The sequence below is a fragment of the Aegilops tauschii genome, chromosome 5 (genome assembly GCF_002575655.3).
Source record: "Aegilops tauschii subsp. strangulata cultivar AL8/78 chromosome 5, Aet v6.0, whole genome shotgun sequence".
NCBI classification, from domain to species: domain Eukaryota; kingdom Viridiplantae; phylum Streptophyta; class Magnoliopsida; order Poales; family Poaceae; genus Aegilops; species Aegilops tauschii.
Window position 1 is genome coordinate 396,073,042 of NC_053039.3, and position 24,445 is coordinate 396,097,486.

Here is a 24,445-nt window from a genome sequence, read left to right on the forward strand (position 1 = left end):
ATACACAGTTTAATTTATTTTTCTAGAAAATATAGAGGAGTGCAGTTTAAAGAGGCCTGAGTTCCTTCAGCGGTCCTCTCCTTTTCGGCGGCCCAGCAAGCAAACGAATGGCCACCCCCAAACCCTACGTCCCTATCGCTGGAGCCCGATTCCCTCCTGCCTCTGCCTCCTAGCCGCCGCTTTCTGCCTCGGTGCCTCTCACCGTCCCGCGCGACGAGTGCCTGGCCCTGGCCGCCTCCTCTCGGACGAATTACCCGAAGACACAGCAGCCGATTCAACCGAGAACCAAAACTGACGCGCGCGCCCCCATATTTCAGACACCGCGCCGCGCTCCCGGGCCCCGCGAGCGCCGAGCGGACACCTTTTTGCGGCCGCCCCCCTCCCCTCCGGGATATTATTGACCTCCCACCCCCGCTTCCGGACGCGCCGCCATCGCCATGGGCTTCCAGGACGCGCCCACCGGGAGCGGCGGCGGCGGGAACCTGTCCCTCGCCAGCGTCGGCTTCGCCGGCGCCGGGGTCGGGGTGGGGGTCGGGGCCAAGGGGGCCGCCTCCAGCGGCGGCGGATACAAGGAGCTCCTCGTCATGGCGCTGCCCAAGGACGACGGCCTCGACGCCGCCAAGGTCATCGGCGCCGGCCTGCCGGACGTCGGGGAGGCCGTCAGGGTAAGCATGCCCCGCCCCTCCCTCCCATCCCAGAGTCTATTAGGCTGCCGCTGCTGTTCGCAGCCTGCTGGATGTTCCCATCTGCTTACACGGGGCTGATGGCGAACGGTTCCCCCACTGGACGGATGCGTTCGCTTGCTTCGGTTTAGTTAGGGCCGTAGATGCAGCGACACCAAATCTCGTTTGAATTCTGACCTGTTTGGCGCAGAGCGGAGCGCATGAACTGTGCGAAAATATCTGCTGAGGATATTTTACAGGAGGATATTCTGCCCTGACGGCGAAAGTAGCTACTGAATCTGCTTCTCCGTTTAATACAATTTGCAGATTCGTTTCAGAGCTCTTTGTTTCCCATCCCACCAATGCACCCAGGAAACATGTCTAATCTCAGTATTTGTCATTATTCGTCTCTTCCTTTGACTCGTGCATGAACAAAAGCTTTCTTAGCTTACTTTTTTTGCGCCTTTTTGTTGCTTTTCTGTGGATGCATGTTACTATTGTTAGGACCGTATATTGATTAAACCAATCAATGCGCACGAATCCTGTCGGCTGTCGCGCCTGTATGGAGTATCGATACAAATTACTGCATGACTTTTTGTACTGATTTGTAGGCCCGGGATAGGCTACAACTGGGAAATAATATTCAGAACTTGAAAGCTGAGAACATTTCCCCCTTCTTACACCTTTTGCATCTAGTCTGTGGAGAATGAGAACCTGCAAGAGGAAAGAATGAGCTAGGTTCAAAAGGCAAAAGAGAATATGAAAGCCTTACGCACTATCATTTCAAATTCCATTTTATTTTAACATTAGAATGAGTCAACTAGTTTTATGCTCTTAGGTAAGTTGAGAAAAGATTTTTGGTTGTGCTAGGAATATTCTCTGGGTTTGAACAAAGGCAAATATATGTAACAACATTTACTCTTCGGCGCTTGTAATTTTCCGTGGTATAAATTTATGTATCTGCAGGTGTGCACATGTAATATTTGCATTTAGTTGTTCCAACTACCAAACTGAAATATGTAACTGGACATGGATTTGTGAGTGATTGTCTTGACATGTTACTTTTTTTCCAATCCACTGCAGGCATTTTTTAGAAGTAGAGAGATTAGAGAATTTGCCAGTGGGGCGTTAGCTGGTGCTATGTCCAAAGCTGTTCTTGCTCCCCTTGAGACTATCAGGTAACCATCTAACCATCTTTACTCGATCAGTTTCATTTATTTACTCATCATGAAGCCTGGTACTCCGGTATGATTTTTAAACCTGACGTGCTGATCCTTGATGGTGTAAGCTTGGTTTTTAACTTACTTTCTGATCTGGGGCTGATGCACACACTTGGGAGTTCAGATGTGATGCCAGAAATCAGTGCTCCAGCTAACTGGCCTTAGCATGATATTTCTTTTACACTCGTGTGTTCTCTTTCTTTTCAAGTTCTTCTTCACTAAAGAACTTGGGTGTCGTGAACTATAGTTGATCCAGTAACCAGTTTGAGAAAGTTGACTGGAAACTGAGTACTAAATCTCTAAATTCAAAGATAACATGGAACAACCTTTGCAGACAAGTTAAGTTCCAGGACACTGTCTTATTGATATGCTACAAAACTACAAGGCTGCTAAGTTGGCTATTGGACTTCAAACTTATGTTTTTCTACACAATTTCTCACTGTATTACTCTAACTCTCAGCCTCCATTTAATCTAAAAGTGTAGACCTTCTACTTGCAAGAATATAATAATCACATTCTCATGTATAAACATGTTACTTTATGCAGTGCATATCCAAATTAATCTCTAAATGCTAGAGATGCGGTATTCTTGGTAGTATCCTATGCCTGCCTTTCTGAGATATTTGTGAAAAATTATTTCAGCTGAGCTTTTCGGTGTTGAAAGTTGAGAGTTGAAATATGTGAGTATGGCATTATATGTTGAAGTTGAATGCTAATTTGCTCACATATCTTAATGGAGTTCTATAGTCATATAATGTTATGTATAGATCAAAATGAAGGAATGGTCGCATAATATCATGGTATTCATTTATTTCAGGACAAGGATGGTTGTAGGCGTAGGATCCAGACATATCGCTGGTAGTTTTGTGGAGATCATGGAACATAATGGGTGGAGAGGGCTTTGGGTGGGTAATACAATCAACATGATCCGCATTATTCCCACTCAAGCAATTGAGCTTGGAACATTTGAGTATGTCAAAAGGGGCATGAAGTCAGCACAAGAGAAATGGAAAGAGGATGGATGCCCAAAGATACAGCTTGGTAATATGAAAATCGATATTCCACTCCACTTGTTATCTCCAGTTGCTATTGCTGGTGCGGCTGCTGGAATTGCTGGTACATTGATGTGCCATCCTCTTGAAGTAATTAAGGTAATTGCTGAACTGATTCGATGTTGAAGCGAAAACTTAAAACTATTTTTCCAGCCATATATTAAGTTGTTCCATCACACTCTACTTGTGTATCATATTGTTTATGTTCTATGGCAGGATCGCCTGACCGTGGATCGAGTGACTTATCCTAGCATTAGCATTGCCTTCAGCAAGATATATCGAACTGAAGGTATCAGAGGTCTCTATTCTGGCCTCTTCCCGACACTAATTGGCATGCTTCCTTACAGCACATGCTACTACTTTATGTACGACACAATCAAGACCTCATACTGCCGCCTACATAAGAAGAAATCCTTGAGCCGTCCTGAGCTACTAATTATTGGAGCTCTGACAGGTAAAGGATTCAACACTGCCTGCAACTAGCTTCATTCGGTTACCAACTGAAATATCTTAAAATCCACTACGAGTCTACATAAGAATCGGAATTTCAATTGCTGCCCAAACAACAACTTGGAACACGAGGGCAGTAAACAGGCATCGCATTTTCCTTGTTGGTTGCATGCAGGTCTCACGGCGAGCACGATCAGCTTCCCCCTGGAGGTGGCGAGGAAGCGGCTTATGGTGGGTGCCCTGCAGGGGAAGTGCCCGCCCAACATGGTGGCGGCCCTGTCAGAAGTGATCCAGGAGGAGGGCCTCCTGGGGATCTACCGCGGGTGGGGGGCGAGCTGCCTCAAGGTGATGCCGAATTCGGGCATCACCTGGATGTTCTACGAGGCGTGGAAGGACATCCTCCTGGCCGAGAAGGACAAGCACCTTGACTAGCCGACGATGATGAAACAGCCCTTAGGCGACTGGGCCGAGGACGATGAGTTACTGAACAAACAAACAGGGCTACGCGTTGCTGTGGTAGAATAATGTTGTGTGGGGGGTTCTGATCCTTTCCCAGTTTTCGAATCCCCCTCTTCTGCCTGTGCCGAACGGTTAGATAGGAGGGACGCGCGGTGCGATTGGGAGTGGAAGCATTTGTGTTTGCTGCTCCTTTGCTAATTTGGGATGCATGGTTGCGCATGGTACTATTCGTTAACCATTTTCAGGATGGTTGATTACAGAATGAAACGAGGGCATGCTTCTGTGTGCTCCATTTCTCCTATCATCCTCGTCAGTATTCTGCCTTGTGTTCTGGTGTGAGCCGTCAGTATTCTACCTTGTATTCTTTTGTCAGCCGGCAGCCTAAGGCCTCTCCTAATGCATAGGTGCTTAGATCAGATTGTGGTGCTAATTGCATAATAAAAAGGATTTAATGACTAAACTATCCACTGCATAGGTGCGCTTATCTTGTTTCATTTAATTGGTTGTCGACTGTAAATTGTGTTTTCCTGTAGGTACTCTCCTATTGGTCATCAAACTTCTCTCTTAATTACCTTCTTTACGAAAAGGATCAAATGTATTATAAAGTTCACCGCAAGTACAAAGCATCTCAATCATAATAAAAAATATATCAAAATTTTAAATGGTCACCGCAACTACAAAGCATCTTAGTCGTAATAAAAACTACATCAAAATTTTGAGATCATCGAAGGACCACTATCGTCGCCAGAATGAGCCGTCAACGTGCCGCTGTTGTCGCTCTCATACTGGGGCCAGCTTAGCTTGTCAATGACAGCCTAAGGACTAGCGCCCCAAAGCCGTAGTCGTCGGCGTTGAAACCTTCTATAGATCTGAAATCTCGCCGCATGACGAGAAACCCTAATCTCACCGCCCCAAGAAGACAACAAAATCTATACATTGATTACGTCCAGATGAACTCAAGGAGGATCAGAGCGCAGAAGACAAACTCAAAGAAGCGTCGCCGTCCACAACGCCGAGCGAAGGCACCAAGACCCCCTCCCCGCCACCAGCCACGGGAGTGAAGGCATCGGGATCCCTCTCTCTGCCACCAGTCAACGGAGCGGTAGGCAGAGGGGAGACGAATCAACGGGCTTGCAAGTGAAGCCTAGAGTTTGCCCTGACCACTTAGGGTTAGGGGAGGAAAACAAGAGGATTTTTTACCTACTTTGACAGCCTTAGCATCTCCGTCCTTTCGGACGCCAGGTGGCTCCTGGTCACATGCCTCACATCTGCACGCAGAGAGGTGCTTGGCGCACACAGGAGAATATGATCAGCGAAGGTAAATCCACAGCAACCGGCAGAGCAAAAACTGGAAAGAAGAAAAACAGAGCAAACGCTTGGAAACGCAGGGTCAGCAAATCACATCACCAAGCAGGTCTAGACATGTATACTCTACCACACCACCATTCTGGGAAATCTCTATGAGCAGCCACACGATACGATCACCATCACTCAATCATCCTAGCATAACTACACCCAGACACGGGCGACAACGACTATCTGTACGATCTGGAGTCAGTTATGTTCAGACTGCTGAAAAGCACGATTGCCGCCCCTTTTTTTTCCCACATTCTCCACTGACAGGGTCGACCAGGGGTGGCCGGCACACTTTCCATGAAGGATCCAGGTAGTCTTCGGTTCAGGCTTTCTTCTGGGAGCCCGGCGGCACAGCACCTGAAAATGACGGACGCAGCAAACAAGTTAAATGCAGTTAGAAACACAGGCCAAGAGAAACCTCAGTAGAAGTTGCCAAATTATTTCATAGTATAAGAATGGTAGTGTGATCGACAAGAGTTGGACAGGGGGAACGCACCGTCACCAGAGAAATGCTCGATTCGGCTGGCTATATGTTTGCCGTAGGTGTACTTCCTCAGCGCTTGCAAGTGACCCTTCATACGACTGACAAGAGCATCCCTCTGTTGTCCATTGCATGTTTCAAGTATCTTCTGAACCACATAATTAGCAAACTGGTCCTTCATCAACACCTACAAACAAGCATCATGACATTGCATGTCAATCCTGGATTAAATTGAATGAGCAAAACTGTAGCCTATAACTACTTAAACATAGAAATCAGCATACAAGTGAACATGATTACTTCTTTGTTAGAACAGAATTATTGATACTACTGCCAAGCAGTGACAGTCAAGAGTATGGCCACACAGTATCTGAAGAGATCAAGAGAACCATTTCTGATTTCCCTATGAATCACTAATCTATGTTTTATGTCAAGATTCTGGAACTCATACTGCCCGTTGATGTTTTTACATGGAAGGTGTCTGCTTGCTCTTTTACCCGGAGTTTAGGCATTTGCCAAGTTTTGACAAAACTACATCATCAGCTATTTAACCATGAAAACATAGAAAGCCAACATTCATCGTACGTACCAGCAAATAATTATTTCCCTCCGTCTGTTCCAGAATCTTCTTGATCAAAAGATCCCGCTCTGCTACATCCCCATGTTGGAAACACTTCTCTATGACATTGGATGCAAATTTGTTTTGGCTCATGGACACAACCTGCCTAGCCAATTTACTGATGATTTGGCTCCTTTCATGCGCTTTTCCTTTCTCCAAAACATGCTGCAAAAGAGCAGTGTTATAACAGAAGTAATACGTACTGTATGTTCGCTGGACTCAACATCAGTGATTATACTGGCTCACGTGGCAACAAATCTTTGCGTAGATTAACACACTACTACCAAATACAGAGGGATCAGAAAAGGACCAAATATCTAAGTTCGTCAGCTAGACCATATCCTCCATTGAATTATTTTCTGTCCAGACATCTGTGTAAACGATATTACAGTATAGACTGCTAAGAAAATTCACCTGTGTGACATAGTTTCCATACTGATCTTGTGCCAGGATGCAAGTGGACTGCAAGATTTCATCTACTAAACCATCTGAACCATTGCTGCAATGCTCGAGGATTCTCTGCCAAACCGACAAAAGGAGAAGTTGAACACACACAAATGATGCAAGATTTAATATAAACTACCATTATCAATTTACCTGAATAACACGACAACCATATGGATGCATGGCTAGGCTGGCAACCTGTCCCTGAAAAGCCGACACCACAAAGCCAATATGCTCCACAGGGACACACTCAACACACTTCTGTATAACATGATTCCCATTTTGGTCGCGAACACATTCTAGAACATGTCCATCAAGCTCACGAACAAGTTCTATTTTTTGATCAAGCTCAATTGCTTCAAGGGCCTGCGATATTAACAGTAAAGAAGGCAAACAAAAATCCAACAGTGAGAGCAAATATTGAGGACTCACACTAATTCATGAGAAATCATACAACACAAGAACATACAACCCGGCATTGGCTACTGATAAAATCTAAGATACCTCTACAAATGTTTGGCTTGTGGCCCTCAGCTTTTTAGCTCTACGGTTTTTATCTGTAATTACTCAACTCAGCGATGATACAACACGAAAACATACAACCCGGCATTGGCTACTGATAAAATCTAAGACAATTCTACAATCTTTGGCATGCAGTCCTCAGCCTTATAGCTCTACGGGTTTTATCTGTAATCACTCAATTCAGGAATGATTTCTCACCTTATTTATTCTTCATCTTTCTTGGAAGAGAAGCTTCCACTATATCCATTAAAAAAATCAAATGATCCAAAGCAGAGTGAGTTTTGCAGGACGTTAGCTAACATCCTCGCCAGTTCTCAACAAGCACATGGCATCACAAACTTTTGTTCCTTAATAAAGTTTGATCGTGTTTCACCTTCAACATATACTGATCAACTAATAACTAGCCAGGCAGGAACAAAAATTGCATCCGGATTACCATGCACAATACGAAAACGTGGCATATGATATTCAAGTTAAAATAGTCCTATGACTTGATGAAGATCACTTACTGCACAAAGTTTTCTCAACATAAATGGGAGAAACAATCTAACAAGCCGTGCTACTATGCTAGTATTCAACAACATGTTGGGTGACATGATTCATCAATAGATAATTGGATATATGCCACTACAACTTTCACGAGTTGGAAAAATGCCATTACAATTCTGCACATTGGAAAAATGCCATTACAACTCTTCCATCCTCCTCTATATGCCATTATGTAAAAATTGTGCGTACATGACGACCGAGGCAACATTCTCGTGGGAGTACAGTATGCATGGCCCCATGCTCGCCGGAGTTAATGGCAGGTCAGTTTGGTAGAAGGAGATGAGGGGAGGGTGAAAGTAGGAAGACAAGGGTATTTGTGTCTCAAATTTAACATAATGGCATATAGAGGAGGATGGAAGAATTGTAATAGCTTGCCAACTCGTGAAAGTTGTGGTGGCATAGATCCAATTGACCCTAGAATCTAAATCATTATGCTGCAATAAATATATATTCCCGCAAAAGCAGTCAAGTTACCTTCTGAAATACTCGGCAACCATATATCTGAAGGCTCAAAGTTAACACATGACCAGCAAGCTTTTTGGCAAGGTCTCTTCTCTGCTCAGAGTCCCCATGTTCAAACATCTGCAAGGAATAAACAATTCACAATTACTGCTGGTAACAAGGTACAAGTGTGTAATATGCCTTACAGAAAAGGTACAATCATGCAAGTGTTAATGTGTCATGCCCTGCATAAACAATTTACCAGAAATAACTTGTACAAAAAGAGTAGCATACCTTTTGGATCACATAATTTCCAAATACATCAGTCATCAACGATGAAGCATGAGGAAGGATTTCAGCAAACACTAAGGCCTTGTCTTCAGTGCTGCCATTCTCCAGCTTCTGCTGAATGAATCGACTGCCATTTTGGTCAGAGCTGTGATCAAGAACATACAAGCAATTAAAGCCTCAAAACTTTTCATTTGATTATACACATCTGGCGGAAAACAAAAGAGACAATTAACTCCACAACTGACCTGTATTCCGCTATATGGCCTTTGATGTCAGATAACTCAACCATGTGGGCTTTGTTGGACCTAACTTCACCAACAGAACAGTGTGGATTGGGATCTGACTTCTCCCCCGCTCGCTGCCCTTGAATCCCATGACTAAGGCCCGTAGTTTTTGATGGGGACTGGAATCCCGGTACACCATTTCTCCTGTCACAAGGATATGTTCCTGATGAAGGTTGGCCATGAGACACTGGAGTTGTAGGATATGGCATTGGTATACTGATGTAAGGTGAGGTGCCTGGATGATTTCCAACATAACTTCCTTGTTTTCTGGTTGTAGGGGAGCTACAAGCTCCAGTATTTGGAAACTGAACTTTCTGTCCTGACTGGTGCATGATTCCTGGCACAACTTTTTCTGAACCAAAAGGAGCAGTAAAGTTACCTACAAAATTACTACTTGGCCTCACCGTATCATATGGATTTCCAAGACCATAGTGATACATAGATGGTTGCTGGAAATAATGAATGAGGCTAGGATCAGGTACAGATGGCGGCATAGTTACCCCAAGTTGCTCATGAATACTAAATGGGTTCGAAAATTCAGCTCCTACAGCAATATTTCCTGTTGAAGGAAAACCAGCTAGTCTACCACTAAAGATCGGAGTAAGAGGAGTATCAGAAGGTGTCATGACAGGAAGCTGAGGAGCAAAGTTAGTCATAAAAGGTGGCAAGAATGAACTAGGCAATCCATGCCCATCAATTCCATATGGGGGCATCAAGACACCAGGTAACTGTGAATTTTGATAATACGGATTCTGTGTATAAAAAGGCGTTGGCATTCCATGGTGGGGCATCAACTGAATGTCACCAGAATATAGATTCATATGAGCAGGAGAGAAGTTATTCACAAACGGAACTTGAGGAAGATTGATGCCTTGGGGAATCATTTGAGTACGATCACCATGCGATGAGCCATTCTGCAATAAGACATTGTTCTGCTGCTGTTGCTTAACATGTGCACTACCCTGGGTATCCAAATTAATCTTCAGGTTTTTCATACTGGAGTCCACACCATTAAGTATGGCACGCACTGCACCACCAGACTTAATCTCAGTACTCGGATTTCCCTGCTGAGAAGTTCCCATGATATTGTTCACAGAACTGGATGAAGTAGAAGGAGATGAAGCTGCGAGACTGTTGCTACTAAGTGTATTTCTCACTGGACTCCCAATAGGCCCACGTGGCCATTGAGGGGTATCTGTTGGAAATCCATTCAAATCCGATGACTTGACAATATCATGTGGGGAATTCATTGATGAGCTGATGCAACAGACAGATTCTTCATCACCAGAATTGGTATTTGAAGGACCAGAAGAATTATTGTATAAACCAGTGCTCCGATGAAAGTTTTCCTAAATAATAAGCAAACCATCAGTACTAGTTCAAAATGAGGTATCCAAAATGTCAATCAACAATACATACACTGTCATTCATCAAACAAGTGTGCGCACGTACGCCCACTAAATTTCTCATTGATTAGAAAAAAACAAGCCCTTAACCATGATTAGAGCATGATTTACGAGTAACTACTAAGAACTTCCACTTCCAACATCTTTTGCGAATGATAAATATGATTATTTTTTTGGCAGATAGGTAACAGGAAAACATCAATCATACTAAGCATTCTGGATCTACAGTTGCTATTTCAAAACAAAGCCGAAGTTTTAAATCTTAAATATGACACAAGATATGTATTTTTTAGGGAACTTAGGATATTTAGTTATGCTTTTACCGAAAAGCCCAGCTGCTACAGTTCTAACTCAAGATTGGAAAAGGATGGTGTACGCTGCAGGTGAATTAGTATCTTGTTACACTGTTTAATCATGAGTTGGGTATTTACCCCCACCAAAAGCTCCATTTCCTGTTCATTGTGAAGACATAACGCCTTAAAATTGTTCAGGTGGACAAAATGACATCTAGTTTAATCAAGGTGTTCAAGAAAAACCTTGATGGATGTTGAATGAAGTATTTTGGGAATAAGAAATCACAAGTTTGGTTCATTTATATATGGAACAAACGCAGCAGACCTAGAAGTGCTTAAGGAGTTAATACATGGACAATTTACCTGCATTAAGCCTACAAGTTTTGAGCTGTGACACCCTATGCTAGATGTGCTTTTGTCAGTATGACATCCAGCATCCTCTGCCGAGCTTGAATCTAACTTTGATGAACTGTCATCCTCAGGCTCCTCCTTGTGTGTTGATAGAGTAGAACGATGAGTCAAGGACCTGTCACTGCTGCTGTGATCATATAATGGCCTCCATTCTCCAGCTTTGCTAGACCGGTTCATCAACCTTCTGCTCTCTCTTGAGACAAGCGGTGCAGGAAGCCTTGGGTTCAAATTCACCTTGCAGCCATAATATTTTAAGTATGCCGGATCAGAGCATAGCTCAGACTCTGAACTGACAGCTCCAGAGCTCAAGTTCCTCAATGTGGCCTCAAGGTTCCCACTGTGCTTGCCTATGAGGTGATCAAGTTCAGCCAAAGACCCCTCCATGCTAGGAGGTGCACTCCCACTGCGATCAGGGGCAGCATCCCTCCAGCTTCCATGAATAGCACCACTGTTCATGTTGAATGCCAGCTCTTCTCCTGAAAGACTTGCTGGCAAAAGGTCATATGAACCCAGGTCCTTGCTTGGTTGCCAGTCCGCATCTCCTTTACCTCCAATTAACGGCAGGGCATTCCCTGCGACCATTTTTCTGAACAACAAATGTGACCGTTCAGTGCTGAATTCACAACAAAATTCTTTTATTTAGGGGTGTAAGCAAATGCATGCTGCATGAGAAAAAAATCATGCAAAGTGTGAATAAATAAAGGGAACTGCCTATAACTATGGCGGATGTTTTTTAAAACCACCGTCCACTGTTCAACACGTTGGATCTTTTTTTTTTCCTCAGATCTTCTTCTGCTTGCCTCCTCAATCCAACCTGCATCCATTGTGCCGCTGCCTCCGGCTTATCATGTCCTGCGGACACCACCACCGCCATCGCTGGATCAAGGGTTCAACCTAACCAACCCCTACCCCCGGCGCCAAACACCCCTGCCACCGCCAATCTAATCACTAACTCCAGCAAGATCTCCTCACTCAGCTCCGCCACGCCGTTCGGCGGTGTGAGTTCAGCAGTCAACTGCAATTTTTTTTAAATGCAGGAGACCGGTAAAAAGAAATTTCAAAAAGAGTAAGTAAATGACAGCCCGTTATCACACAGTTTGTAGTCCAACGCAACAGTACCTTCTTGTTCTTTATGAAACAATTATGCATATAGTCACCATTGTTAACAAAACTGTAAAATTTTATTTAAAATCTACTAATCCGCCACCTATCTGACGTACCCGGAAGTTTCCAACACCACCGAGGGGAAAGCACACGGGGAAAAAGAACATACATTTGGCAAAGAGTCGCCATCCCTAGTCCTAGGGAGACATGGGCTGGACGAAGCCGCATAGCTGAAATCATCGTAGAAAATGGCGCAAAAACAGCCACGGGTGGTAAATTCTCCACCTGATCAAGCGCTCGTCTCGCACGGAAACGCGCTCCCGGTTCCAGAAACCAGGGGCGAACCCACCCGCCCACCTTCGCCAAAAATAGTAGTCCACGAACAATGTTACAGACGCAAAGAAGGAAAAAAAAAACAGCGCCTCTCCCTAACTAGTCTCTACAGCGCCGCAGCGGCCAGCACGGCGACCGCCCCCTTCGAGAACTCGACCAGCGAAGCAATGGCGAAACGCGGACGCGTCGCGTTCCCGGCTTCCCGCCACCCGGAGCCGTACAATTGGGTCGGGGAAAGGAAAGAGAGTTGCAGACCTCGCTTGCCCCGGCGGCGACCGGCGCCCGGAACCCTAGGAGGAGCGCCCGCGAAGCCGGCGCCCAGTCAGTCCCTCCCCCGTCTCCTCGGTCTTCTCCCGGCAGAAGCCCGGCCGTCCTCGCCGCGGCTGCTTTCCCTTCCTCTGCTTTCTGTTTCCCCAGGCTTTGTGTTGGTGCTGGCGCGGAGCCAGAGGGGAGAAGGGGCTCCTTAAACCCTCGGGCCGCGGAATTAGCGCCGAAATCCCGCGGCTGCCCCTGGCGGCCTGCTCCGATGTTCGTGCGGGGGCGAGATGTGCGGCCGCGATGCGCCGGGCCCACACCGCCTCTCTGTTGTGTACGGTGGGGGTGATTGGCCGTTGTTCCTAGGCGACGGCAGGATCCGCCTGCCCGTGCTCAGGTTTAGGGCCAGCTATGCTACGCGTACGCGAGGAAAGCCCCCCGTGCCCCTCTAACATCCGCAAACGCGTTGCTTGTGGGCTCCGAACGGCCACACGGATGCGACGCGATGCGGGGGACCCACCACGTGCGCGCGGCAGGTGGGGGCGCGTTTTCGTGGGCTCCGGTGGCCGCGCGGATGCTGCGTGATGCGGGGGACCGGTGTTCTCGTGGGCTCCGAGCGGCCGCGCAGATGCGGCGTGGTGCGGGAGGCGGCGCATTCACGTGGACGGGCGTACTCGTGGGCTCCGAGCGGCCTCGCGGATGCGGCGTGATGTGGGGACCATCGGAGGGCGTTCTCGTGGGCTTCGAGTGGTTGCGCGGATCTGGCGTGATGTGGGTACCACCAGAGGGAGTTCTCGTGGGCTTCGAGTGGCCGCGCGGATGTGGTGTGATGTGGGGGGTCATCACGCGAGGATGTTGTGTTGTTGATGCATGGCATCTTTCCCTTTTTGATAGTTGTGCTCGATGCTGGAGCCAGCACAGATAATGGGTGTGCATATTTCCTTATTAATCATAATTTTATTGAGAGCCTGTTCGGCAGTCATCCAGCTCCTCAAAATACAGGAGCCGACAGAGCGCCACTTTGACGGCTCCAGAAAAATAGGCTACGGTGCCGCTCCACTCCGGCCGCTCCAGGAGCTGAGCCGTGGAGCGGAGAGTTGCCGAACAGGGCCTGAGTTTCAAAATTATTTGATGCATATATGTGTGAGGGAGTCCTGGACTAAGGGGTCCTCGGGCGTCCGGCCTGTTAGCCATGGGCCGGACTAATGAGCTGTGAAGATACAAAGACCGAAGGCTCTACCCGTGTCCGGATGGGACTCTTCTTGGCGTGGAAGGCAAGCTTGGCGACCAAATAATGAAGATTCCTTTCTCTGTAACCGACAACCGACTTTATGTAACCCTAGTTCCCTCCGGTGTCTATATAAACCGGAGGGCTAGGTCTGTAGAGGCGAATAATCATAATCGTAGTCATACAGGCTAGACTTCTAGGGTTTTAGCCATTACGATCTCGTGATAGATCAACTCTTGTAATACTCATATTCATCAAGATCAATTAAACAGGAAGTAGGGTATTACCTCCATAGAGAGGGCCCGAACTTGGGTAAACATTGTGTCCCCCGTCTCCTGTTACCATCGACCTTAGACGCACAGTTCGGGACCCCCTACCCGAGATCCGCCGGTTTTGACACCGACATTGGTGCTTTCATTGAGAGTTCCGCTGTGATGTCGAAGACAGGGTTGATGGCTCGCCTTGTTGTCAAGGATAATATCACCTCTGGAGGAGCCCCGGCTCCGGGCCAAACCCTCCGACTTGGCGGCTTTACTATGACCGCCTGTTCGGCCGTTAAGCCGACGATGACCTCTCGAGTCATCGAAAATCGTCTCCGCATTGACTCCGAATACTCCAAACGGATGGATCCGATGGAGTTGTCGTCTTTAAACGAACTCCTAGATCGCATCGCCACCTTGGGGGTCGCTACAGACTACGATTGGATTGGGCTTAAACCTGACCAGAGAGAAATCAAATCTCCGCCGATCACCCATCAGATAGCGGTAGTAGAGGAGCAAGACAATAACTCTTCCTCTATATTGAGGACGAATTATGTTCGGATTTCCGAGCTCGAGGAGTCGAATACCTGTCCGTGGAACGACGTGCCCTGCCCTCCGAACCTAGAATCGAACGACGGGCCTAAAACATCAGTTGATATCCCGAAGTCCGAACCATTAAGTTTGAAAGATTTACAAACTCTGGATCCCAAATTGGGTCAGGGTTCAGATTTAAAACCGCCCACCCACCCAGCTATACGCGGTCTTATGTACATACGACAACAGTCTCAGGAAACGGTCCATCACTTTTGGGCCAGATTCCTCCTTGTCAAAGACAAGATTAAAGATTGCCGCGATGAAGACGTGATCTCAGTATTCTGCAACAATTGCACGGACGAAGGAATCCTCAACGCCATCAACCGCCGTCGCGTATTACACTTCGCTGACTTGGCAACCATAGTACAGAAGTACTGCGCAATGGAAAGCGCCTGAAAAACCCAGGCAACTCGTTGGGAACCACCGGTTTCAACTCAGCCCCTCGTCCGAGCAAAAAGGACGCACCCTCGTGGGGCGCCTGACCCAATAGTAAAGAAATCAAAGCCCATTATAGGGTGCGGAACTGTTCTAGAGGGATGGCTCGATAGGCCATGCAAAATACATACAACACCGGATACCACACCAACCCACAGCCTTAGAGCATGTTGGATACTCCGGCAAGTGGCCAAGAGCGGCGAAGATCTCCTCACCAAAAATACCCCAGAACAACACCCCCCGGAAGACGACAACCTCAGAGTATTGACGGTCTTCGAGACCTTCGCTTCAAAAAATCAGCGCAAAAGGGCACTCCGCGACCTCTCCGAAGTCTGCCAAGTCGCAACAATAAACACCTGGAACGACACGGCCATAACTTTCAATGCCGACGACGAACCAAAATTCAGGACAGTCCGGGCACCAGCCGCCTTGGTCCTCAGTCCAATCGTGGACGGCTTCCGGCTCACCAAAGTGCTCATGGATGGCGGCAGCGGACTAAACCTCATCTACGAGGACACACTCATAAAAATAGAAATAGATAGGAGCCGCATTGAGCAAAGTAGCACGACCTTCCAGGGAATCATTCCCAGTCGGGAGGCGCGATGCGCGGGAAAAATCACGCTCGACATGGTATTTGGCACGCCGGAGAATTATCGGTCCGAAGAGATAACCTTCCAAGTGGCCCCTTTCAACATCGGATATCACGCCCTACTAGAGCGAGACGCATTCACACGCTTCCAAGCTATACCTCATTACGGGTACATGAAGCTCAAGATGCCCAGACCCAACGACACCATCACTATTGCCAGTGATCCGGACATAGCACTGCGCGCCGAAAATAAAACCGCATCCCTGGCCCTCGAGGCATTGTCTGAAGCCCTCGCGGCCGAAGAGCTGATCGCGCTGCGCTCCACTATGGATAGGGATGACATAATCCTAGACAAGCGACCCAAATCCACCTCCTTTAAACCAGCAGATGAAATAGTCAAATTTCAAGTCCACCCGACGGACCCCAAGAAGACAGCATCCATCGGGGCACAACTCGACCCAACGGTCGATGCCGCGCTACGAGAGTTCCCGCGTGAGAACTGGGACATATTCGCCTGACACCCTTCTGATATGCCAGGAATCCCACGCAGGTTGGCTGAACACAGCCTCAGTATCTTAAAGGGATATAAACCGGTCAAACAAACACTGCGGCATTTTTCCGAACCCAAACGACAAGCTATGGGAGAGGAGCTAGCCAAGTTACTCGAAGCCGGATTCATCAGAGAAATAAAACACCCGGACTGGCTAGCAAACCTGGTGATGGTACCAAAGAAGGATAAATCCTGGCGCCTATGCGTCGATTTCAAAGACCTCAACAAGGCTTGCCCTAAGGATCCCTTCCCCCTCCCTCGCATCGATCAGATTATTGACGCAACCGCAGGACACGACTCACTGTGTTTCCTCGACACATACTCCGGATACCATCAAATCAAGATGAAGGAGTCCGATCAAGCCGCAACGACATTCATTACACCATATGGGCCTTTCTGCTTCAACACTATGCCTTTCGGGCTCAAAAACGCTGGCGCCACCTACCAACGCATGATTCAAACATGCCTGGAGAAACAGATCGGCAAGACAGTTGAAGCATATGTGGATGACGTCGTCATCAAAACCAGGCACGTCGAGTCATTGATAGATGATTTACGTCTTACATTCGACAACCTCCGTGCATACGACATCAAGCTCAATCCGGAAAAGTGTGTTTTCGGCGTCCCCGCTGGAAAACAGCTGGGCTTCATCGTTTCCAATAGAGGAATTGAAGCAAATCCAGCCAAAATCCGAGCTTTGTCACAATTGGCTACGCCAACGGACCTTAAACAGGCAGCTTTAAGCCGCTTTATCTCCAGATTGGGAGAAAAGGCATTGCGACTCTATCGCCTTCTCCGGCGCACCAATCATTTCGAGTGGACGGATGCGGCAATGACCGGACTGGAAGAAATAAAAACCCTTCTAGCGAGCAACCCAATCCTGGTCGCGCCGAGCGTCGGCGAACCCATGTTATTATACATATTGGCAACACACCAGGTGGTGAGCGCCGTGCTCGTCGTTGAGCGAGAGTAGGACGGACACAAATTCCCACTTCAGAAGCTGGTATACTACGTATCCACTGTCCTCACACCATGCAAATCCCGGTACCCTCATCATCAAAAGATAGCATACGTGGTCTTCATGGCATCACGGAAGCTACGACACTACTTTCAGGGGTGTTCGATCACGGTGGCTTCCGAAGTACCACTCAATGACATAATAAACAACCGCGATGCTACGGGCCGGATTGCCAAATGGGCCATTGAGCTCCTTCCATTCGACATAACATACAAACCGCGTCGAGCCATTAAATCTCAAGTACTGGCGGACTTCGTCGTCGAATGGACAGAGGCCGAACTCCCTAAAGAGTACGGTACATATTCCAACTGGGTTATGTATTTCGATGGTTCCAAAATGCTGGCAGGGTTAGGAGCGGGCATCATTTTAACGTCCCCCACTGGAGACGTAGTCCAGTACGTACTCCAAATATTATACACAGACTCCAATAACGCAGCCGAATACGAGGCCTTATTGCATGGTCTCCGGATGGCTGTCTCCATGGGCATACAACGCCTGGAAGTGCGCGGGGACTCAAACCTCGCAATATCTCAAATAAATGGAGATTTCGACGCCAAAGATCCAAAGATGGCAGCTTACCGTAATGCCGTTCTCAAAATGTCAGCTCAATTCGAGGGGCTCGAGTTCCATCATGTGGCTCGAGAAAGCAATCAAGCGGCGGATGTCCTTGCTCGCATCGGCGCCAAGCGCGACCCCGTCCCATCGAATATCTTTCTGGAAAGGCTTTTTAAGCCTTCCGTGGTGTGGCAAGGGGAGAGCGGCAACACCAGTCCGGATCCGACCACTTCCCCAGATTCCGAACACACTGACACCATCGGGGGCTCAGCCACCGAAATAACGCCGTCGGCCCATCTCATCATGGCAGTCATTGCCCCATGGACCAAACCCTTCTTGGCCTACCTTAATAGGCGAGAACTCCCTGAGGATCAGAATGAGGCTCGCCGCATTGTCCGGCGTTCGAAAACCTACAAGGTTCACGACGAAGAACTCTAAAGGAAAAGCGCTACCGGAGTACTCCAAAGATGTATCTCCGAGGAAGAGGGGCGACAGCTCTTGGCTGAAATTCATGCCGGTCTCGGTGGTCACCACGCTGCGGCTCGGGCCCTTGTAAGCAAGGCTTTCCGTACAGGTTTCTATTGGCCGACGGCCCGAGCAGACGCACAGGACCTTGTCCAACGTTGCGTCGGATGCCAGCTTTTCGCCAACCAGAGCCATATGCCACCGACCGCTCTGCAAACAATCCCCATCACTTGGCCTTTTGCGGTCTGGGGGTTGATATGGTTGGACCCCTTAAAGGAGGAAGCCATAAGAAAAAATATCGGCTGGTCATGGTGGATAAATTCACTAAGTGGATAGAGGCCAAACCAGTTAAAACGGCCGAAGCCGGACCAGTGATAGACTTTATATCCGGCATTGTACACCGTTATGGTGTCCCACATAGCATCACCACCGATAACGGCTCCAATTTCACAGCCGATGAGGTGAAAAACTGGTGCGCCAATCTGGGCATTAAGCTCGATTACGCCTCCATCTCACCCGCAAACAAACGGCCAAGTCGAACGAGCCAATGGTCTTATTATGAGCGGCATCAAGCCTAGACTGGTGCAGTCTTTGAAAGAATCAGACAAGCACTGGGTTGAGGAGCTCGACTCCGTACTCTGGGGGCTGCGGACCATGCCCAATCGCACTACCGGATATACACCTTTCTTCATGGTGCACGGCGCAGAGGCTGTGTTACCCTGCGACATTATTCATGACTCACCTCGAGTGCACATGTACGAAGAGAGAGAGAGGTCGAGCTTGATCGGCAGGACAACTTAGATGCCCTAGAGGAGGAGCGCGATGTTGCAAAAGCCCGTTCCGCATTTTATCAACAGCAGGCTCGCAGGTATCAAAGTAGAGAAGTGAGGGCCAAGACTTATAATGTTGGCGAACTTGTTCTACGCCTGCCGGAGAAGAAAAAGGACAAACTCATGCCCAAGTGGGAGGGTCCCTTCATCATTGACGAAGTTCTCACCGGAGGAGCGTACCGCCTGCGTGATGCGTCAGACAATCGCCTAGAGCCGAACCCCTGGAACGCGGCCAGACTACGAAGATTCTATGCCTAGCGCCGAACTCTTTGTTTGTCTCCTTCTCCCTATTGTTTCCATTACTTTTTCCTCTCTTTTCGCTTTTTCCTTTTTAGCCTTAAAGCTTTTTGTGCGGCTAAACCGTGCACTTGTGACATACACATCCTCAAATATGTACGTCAATTATACCTGGGGGCTTCTTTGACAGAAGCTTATTATTGTTATTTTTCGAGCATCAAGCTCATCACATATGCGTGTTTTCCCCATATGTACCTTTCCTTCGCCATTATATGCATCGATATGACTTAAGTTTTGGTCAAGCTAGATTGCCTGGCTCCTGTGCTTATGCCCTACGTTCCCATTAGTTCCGTTAAGGGAATATTCGGTCGGCGAACTAAAGATGTTTTTACAGCCGTTAAAATATGAACCCCCAGATGTTGAATATACTGCGATTTTTTCAATCACAGTTCAGACATGCACATTAACGCATGTATACCCAGGGAAAGGAACCCTTAACGGAACTATTCTCTCTGGAAGATGTTTCTTACAATCACAATGCAATATAACATAGCTAGCCGGATACAACTTGTCTGTTCAAGCAACTATGACCCCTACGCCTGGTTTCCACGCGTACCTCGGTATATTTTGCCGCTCAGGTATTCGGAAACACTCTGCACCTTCGGGTCCAGAGGTCGAAGCGAAAAGGTCTGCCATGACAATCGTTTTACAATCCGGCTAGGGACAAATACGTCAAGGAAAGTACATAGTCACTTGGACTCATAAATTTCCTCCTCTATACCGTCTAACAGGATGTCTAACTTACAATCCTGTTGGGAATATCTGGCGGCTACTTCTACTTGGTCATATACCAAATTCACGGGAATTTCTTTCCCATCCGACCCTAGAGGTCCGACCCGAGCCATATGATTTGGATCAAGCTTGGTATACCGTGTTTTCACCATGGCCCAGGCTTCTCGTGTACCTTCCCGGCAGGCCGATATCTTCCATAATCAGAAGCGTCGCCGCGCTCCCTTGAATAGCTGTATAAGCTCCTCCATCCTTTCTGGAGGGGAGGCGGATGGCCATAAAGCCTTGGCAACACTTTGCATCACCTGCCGAGCTTGCTCATGCATTTGCGACAGCTCTTGTAGCAGATCGCCCGAGATTCCGGACATCTCCTCTTCGGGACGGCCGGTCAGCATACCTACAGATATAATTCTGTCAGTCCCTTTCATCTCCGAAGTACACGGAGGTAAGTGTGACCACATACCAAATATGCCGCCGCGCAGCCTCTTATTTTCCTTCACAGAATCAGCCAGCTGGGCCTGTACATCTTTCAGTTCTTCGCCCAGCTGGGTGTGGGCATCCTGCAGCTTGTTTTTCTCATCTCTGACTCGTGTCAGCACACGTTCGCCCGCGGCCAGTAGTATTTTGGCTTCTTGTTCTCCCACTTGGGTGGCTTTCAGTTGCTCCTTTAGTTGATCTGATGATCCTGCTATAAGATGATCAACAGTGTTAGCATTGCCGGTACATAATTATGTTTTCTCGATGAAGGGGAACATTACCAGGTGATGCCTTCTTGGATTTCTCCAGTTCGGTGGTAACAACAGTTAGCTGTGTCCGACACTTTTCTAGCTCTTGAGACAACAGGTTGTTCTTCTCCGTAAGCACCTGGCTATACAACGATCCTTAAATCAGTTGTATCAACTGCTTCAAGTCTCGGGGGCTACTGGTATATAATTATCATATTTGACAATGCAAACTTACCTGCATATCTTTCAAATGCTGGTCTGTGGCTCTGTTAAGCCCGTCTCGAGCAGCTCGGATGTATGCATCAGCCGAGCTGCAGGCATTGAATGCCTCTTTGGTAAAGCTGGGGTCGCGTTGAACGGCCCTTCGGCGCCGATGATTCATGGCGCTCTCCACTTCCGAGTTTGTGACGGATACATCATCCGAATCCTCTGCCGAAGGACAATCCGGCCTCGCCCCCGTATCAGCCCCTGTCTTTGCGGCAGGATCTGGATCCCGGCTGTTGGGAGTATGACCGGCCGGACCCCCGGACATAGTCCGGCAAACTCTTTTCCTGATACAGGACAAACGAAAAAGTCACAGTTGGATGCGACTGCCAAGGGACATATTTACAAATCCATACCTCTTCGATGAAGGCTCGACCGTGCCTTCGTTTGCCTTCCTCTTCGAATGCTTGCCCGGCGTGGGGGCCGCCCTCTTTGGAGCAGCCTCTGGGGTAGCATGGCGCGCAGAACGCCTCCCCTTTTGAGCACAAGACAATGTGGTGGATGAGGTAGAATGAGGGAACTCTTTCGGAGGAAATGTCTCCTGATTACTTACGTGCGAAGCAGGGAGAAGACCGGGATAGTCGGCGGTGATGGCCACTTCCGTGCCGTCATAGCTCGCCTGGTAAAACACCCCATCCTGGAGCACCACGAATATATATGGATCCTCTTCGAATCCAGGGTCAAGGTCCCAATTGTGGCCCTCTGGCTGCGGGGCGGGGCTGTGAAGCCCCTCGGAGATCTTTCGCCATTGCTGTTATAAATGGACGGATTAATATTCATTGAAAGTGGCTCAGGGAGTGGAGTGAGTAGAGCAGAGGGGTTGGGACTTGCCCAGCTAGGAGGATTGTACATGGAAAATCCATCTCTGCGCTTGATACGAAGAAATTCCTCTTCCCCCCCTTTGAACAGTTTGCCCAATATTTTGGCCAAAGCGGCGGGGGTGTCCGGACCCTTTCGGCCGCAGCAGGAGGCGTCATCCTCCCCATTGTAGTGCCACATGGGAAGCCCTCTGTATTGGAGTGGCTGAACCCCCCGTACTATGGAAGTCGCCATTACCTCGACTATTGATAATCCGGACTGGGCAAGCGTTTTTATCTTGCTCATGAGTTGATGAACTTCCGCACTATCTTCCTCCTCAAGGCTTCGAGGGCGGCAGCTGTGGCGTTTCTTCAAAGGAACGCTTGTGAACTCGGGAAGACCCCTCCGAACTGGGTCAGGAAGTGCGACATCCTCGATATAGAACCATTCGGAAGGCCATTCTTCAGATGCTTTCTTTGGTGTGCCAGACAGGTATCCGGTCTCGACGATGTGCCATACCTCGGCTCCGCCCACTTCAAATATGGATCCCTCGTGGTTACGCGGGACGAGACAGAACAACTTTCTCCACAATTCAAAATGGGCCGCACAACCCAGGAGCAGCTCACAAAGAGCAACGTAACCCGCAATATGCAGGATAGAGGCGGGAGTGAAGTTGTGCAGTTGGAGGCCATAATACTCCAGAAGCCCTCGGAGGAATGGATGAATTGGAAATCCGACACCTCTTAGCAGATAAGGGACGAAGCACACTCGCTCCTCCCCAGATGGGTTGGGGAAATTCTCCGCCTGGGCCTCGCCATTGAAGGAGGTCAATCCAGGCCGAACAGGGACCAGATCCGCGGGGGGAAGAAATCCCTGTGTTTGCAGCTTCACTAGCTAACCGTGGGATACGGAACATTTCTCCCAATCGCCTTTTTCTGGGACGCAGGGGCGGGAGGAAGAGCTGGGAGCGCTAGCCATGTTGGATGGGTCTTTCCTAGCAAGCTCTGAGGATTTTTCTGCGTGGTGCTGAATGGATCTGAGATCCAATCTCTTTAAATAGACACTCCTCCTTACAGGGCCGGGGTGTCATGTGTAAAAACACCCTGACTTCTCACATTCGCTCGATACGTGAAAGCTGAAATTGTTGATACGCAGAAGCTGAGGGGTACGACATTAAATGGAAAGCCGAATACATCACTTTGAAGTCATCGGAGGAGGAACCCGCCTTGCAATGTCGAAGACAATCTGCGCGCCAGACACCTCGTCATTGAAGTCTGGTTCGGGGGCTACTAAGGGAGTCCTGGACTAAGGGGTCCTCGGGCGTCCGGCCTGTTAGCCATGGGCCGGACTGATGGGCTGTGAAGATACAAAGACCGAAGGCTCTACCCATGTCCGGATGCATGGGACTTTCCTTGGCGTGGAAGGCAAGCTTGGCGACCAAATAATGAAGATTCCTTTCTCTGTAACCGACTTTATGTAACCCTAGTTCCCTCCGATGTCTATATAAACCGGAGGGCTAGGTGTGTAGAGGCGAATAATCATAATCGTAGTCATACAGGCTAGACTTCTAGGGTTTTAGCCATTACGATCTTGTGGTAGATCAACTCTTGTAATACTCATATTCATCAAGATCAATCAAGCAGGAGGTAGGGTATTACCTCCATAGAGAGGGCCCAAACCTGGGTAAACATTGTGTCCCCCGTCTCCTATTACCATCGACCTTAGATGCACAGTTCGGGACCCCATACCCGAGATCCGCCAGTTTTGACACCGACAATGTGTCTTATGCATGAATAGCCAACGTTTCTTGCAAAAATAATGGGTGTACATTTGTAAACCCAAATACCCATGTAGCTCTACCCGGGGCATCACCCCGTGTTTGTCCTCTCCCCTCAAGTAATCCATGTTTGCCTTTTGTCCCATTCTAACTCTAGATGAATCCCTTCCTCCTCCTCTTATCAAGGAGTGGGAGGCGATGGAGATGATACAGGGTGACAGCAATCGACGGAGGTGACACGAAGGGAATCAATATCAGACTTGGTCGTTGCTCCTAGGCAATGACAAGATCCCTGGCCGTGCTTAGGGTCGGGAGGGGCATCACCCCGTGTACCAAGGACACCCATTTTTTTTGGAAAACACGGTAGAAAATGAAAAAATCATACCTATAAAAAAACAATATCACTATGAAGATGCAAAGAGTTTAGATATGATCTTTACCAAAGATGAAACAAAGAGAAGAGGTTGGCAAAGATGTTGTAGATTCCCGCAACTAGGTTCAAACCTCCCAGTCGCGAGAATTTCTCTCGTTCGAGGATCAAAGGTATGATCCCTCTGTTGGTATCCACGCATACGGAATCACCGATCCAACAAGGCTTCGCCATCCAGGACGAAGAGCTACCGGAGACTAGGAGATGCAATAGCCTTGCGGCAATGGTGGAGAATATGCAGAGAGAAAGGGACAGGGCACCGCTAGGAA

At 48.1% G+C, this 24,445-nt stretch overlaps 2 protein-coding genes across 2 annotated transcripts; one reads left to right on the forward strand and one right to left on the reverse strand.

Annotated features, from left to right (window-relative positions):
* The first annotated feature begins 220 nt into the window (after positions 1-220).
* On the forward strand, positions 221-4,144 carry LOC109774707 (probable mitochondrial adenine nucleotide transporter BTL1). Its single transcript, XM_020333472.4, has 5 exons — positions 221-665; positions 1,746-1,840; positions 2,700-3,033; positions 3,151-3,388; positions 3,560-4,144. The coding sequence occupies exons 1-5, from the start codon at positions 438-440 to the stop codon at positions 3,814-3,816; spliced, it is 1,152 nt and encodes a 383-aa protein (XP_020189061.1). The 5' UTR covers positions 221-437; the 3' UTR covers positions 3,817-4,144.
* Positions 4,145-5,192: 1,048 nt separating this feature from the next.
* On the reverse strand, positions 5,193-13,003 carry LOC109774706 (pumilio homolog 5). The gene is made up of 10 exons (XM_020333471.4): positions 12,633-13,003; positions 10,893-11,526; positions 8,792-10,179; positions 8,550-8,691; positions 8,289-8,396; positions 6,897-7,109; positions 6,714-6,818; positions 6,270-6,464; positions 5,696-5,867; positions 5,193-5,556 (listed from the first exon to the last, which is right to left on the reverse strand). Exons 2-10 carry the CDS (start codon positions 11,520-11,522, stop codon positions 5,522-5,524), a joined length of 2,988 nt encoding a protein of 995 aa, XP_020189060.1. The 5' UTR covers positions 11,523-11,526; positions 12,633-13,003; the 3' UTR covers positions 5,193-5,521.
* Between the last annotated feature and the right edge of the window lie 11,442 nt (positions 13,004-24,445).

What these genes read in the sequence shown, in the direction of transcription:
- LOC109774707 (XM_020333472.4), top strand. Translation starts at nt 438, where the DNA reads ATGGGCTTCCAGGACGCGCCCACCGGGAGCGGCGGCGGCGGGAACCTG. An exon ending in GCTCCCCTTGAGACTATCAG is followed by an intron (nt 1,841 to 2,699) that starts GTAACCATCTAA and finishes CATTTATTTCAG; the next exon opens with GACAAGGATGGTTGTAGGCG. An exon ending in ATCCTCTTGAAGTAATTAAG is followed by an intron (nt 3,034 to 3,150) that starts GTAATTGCTGAA and finishes GTTCTATGGCAG; the next exon opens with GATCGCCTGACCGTGGATCG.
- LOC109774706 (XM_020333471.4), bottom strand. Translation starts at nt 11,522, where the DNA reads ATGGTCGCAGGGAATGCCCTGCCGTTAATTGGAGGTAAAGGAGATGCG. An exon ending in ATGGTTGTCGTGTTATTCAG is followed by an intron (nt 6,819 to 6,896) that starts GTAAATTGATAA and finishes TCGGTTTGGCAG; the next exon opens with AGAATCCTCGAGCATTGCAG. An exon ending in ATGGAAACTATGTCACACAG is followed by an intron (nt 6,465 to 6,713) that starts GTGAATTTTCTT and finishes GCTCTTTTGCAG; the next exon opens with CATGTTTTGGAGAAAGGAAA.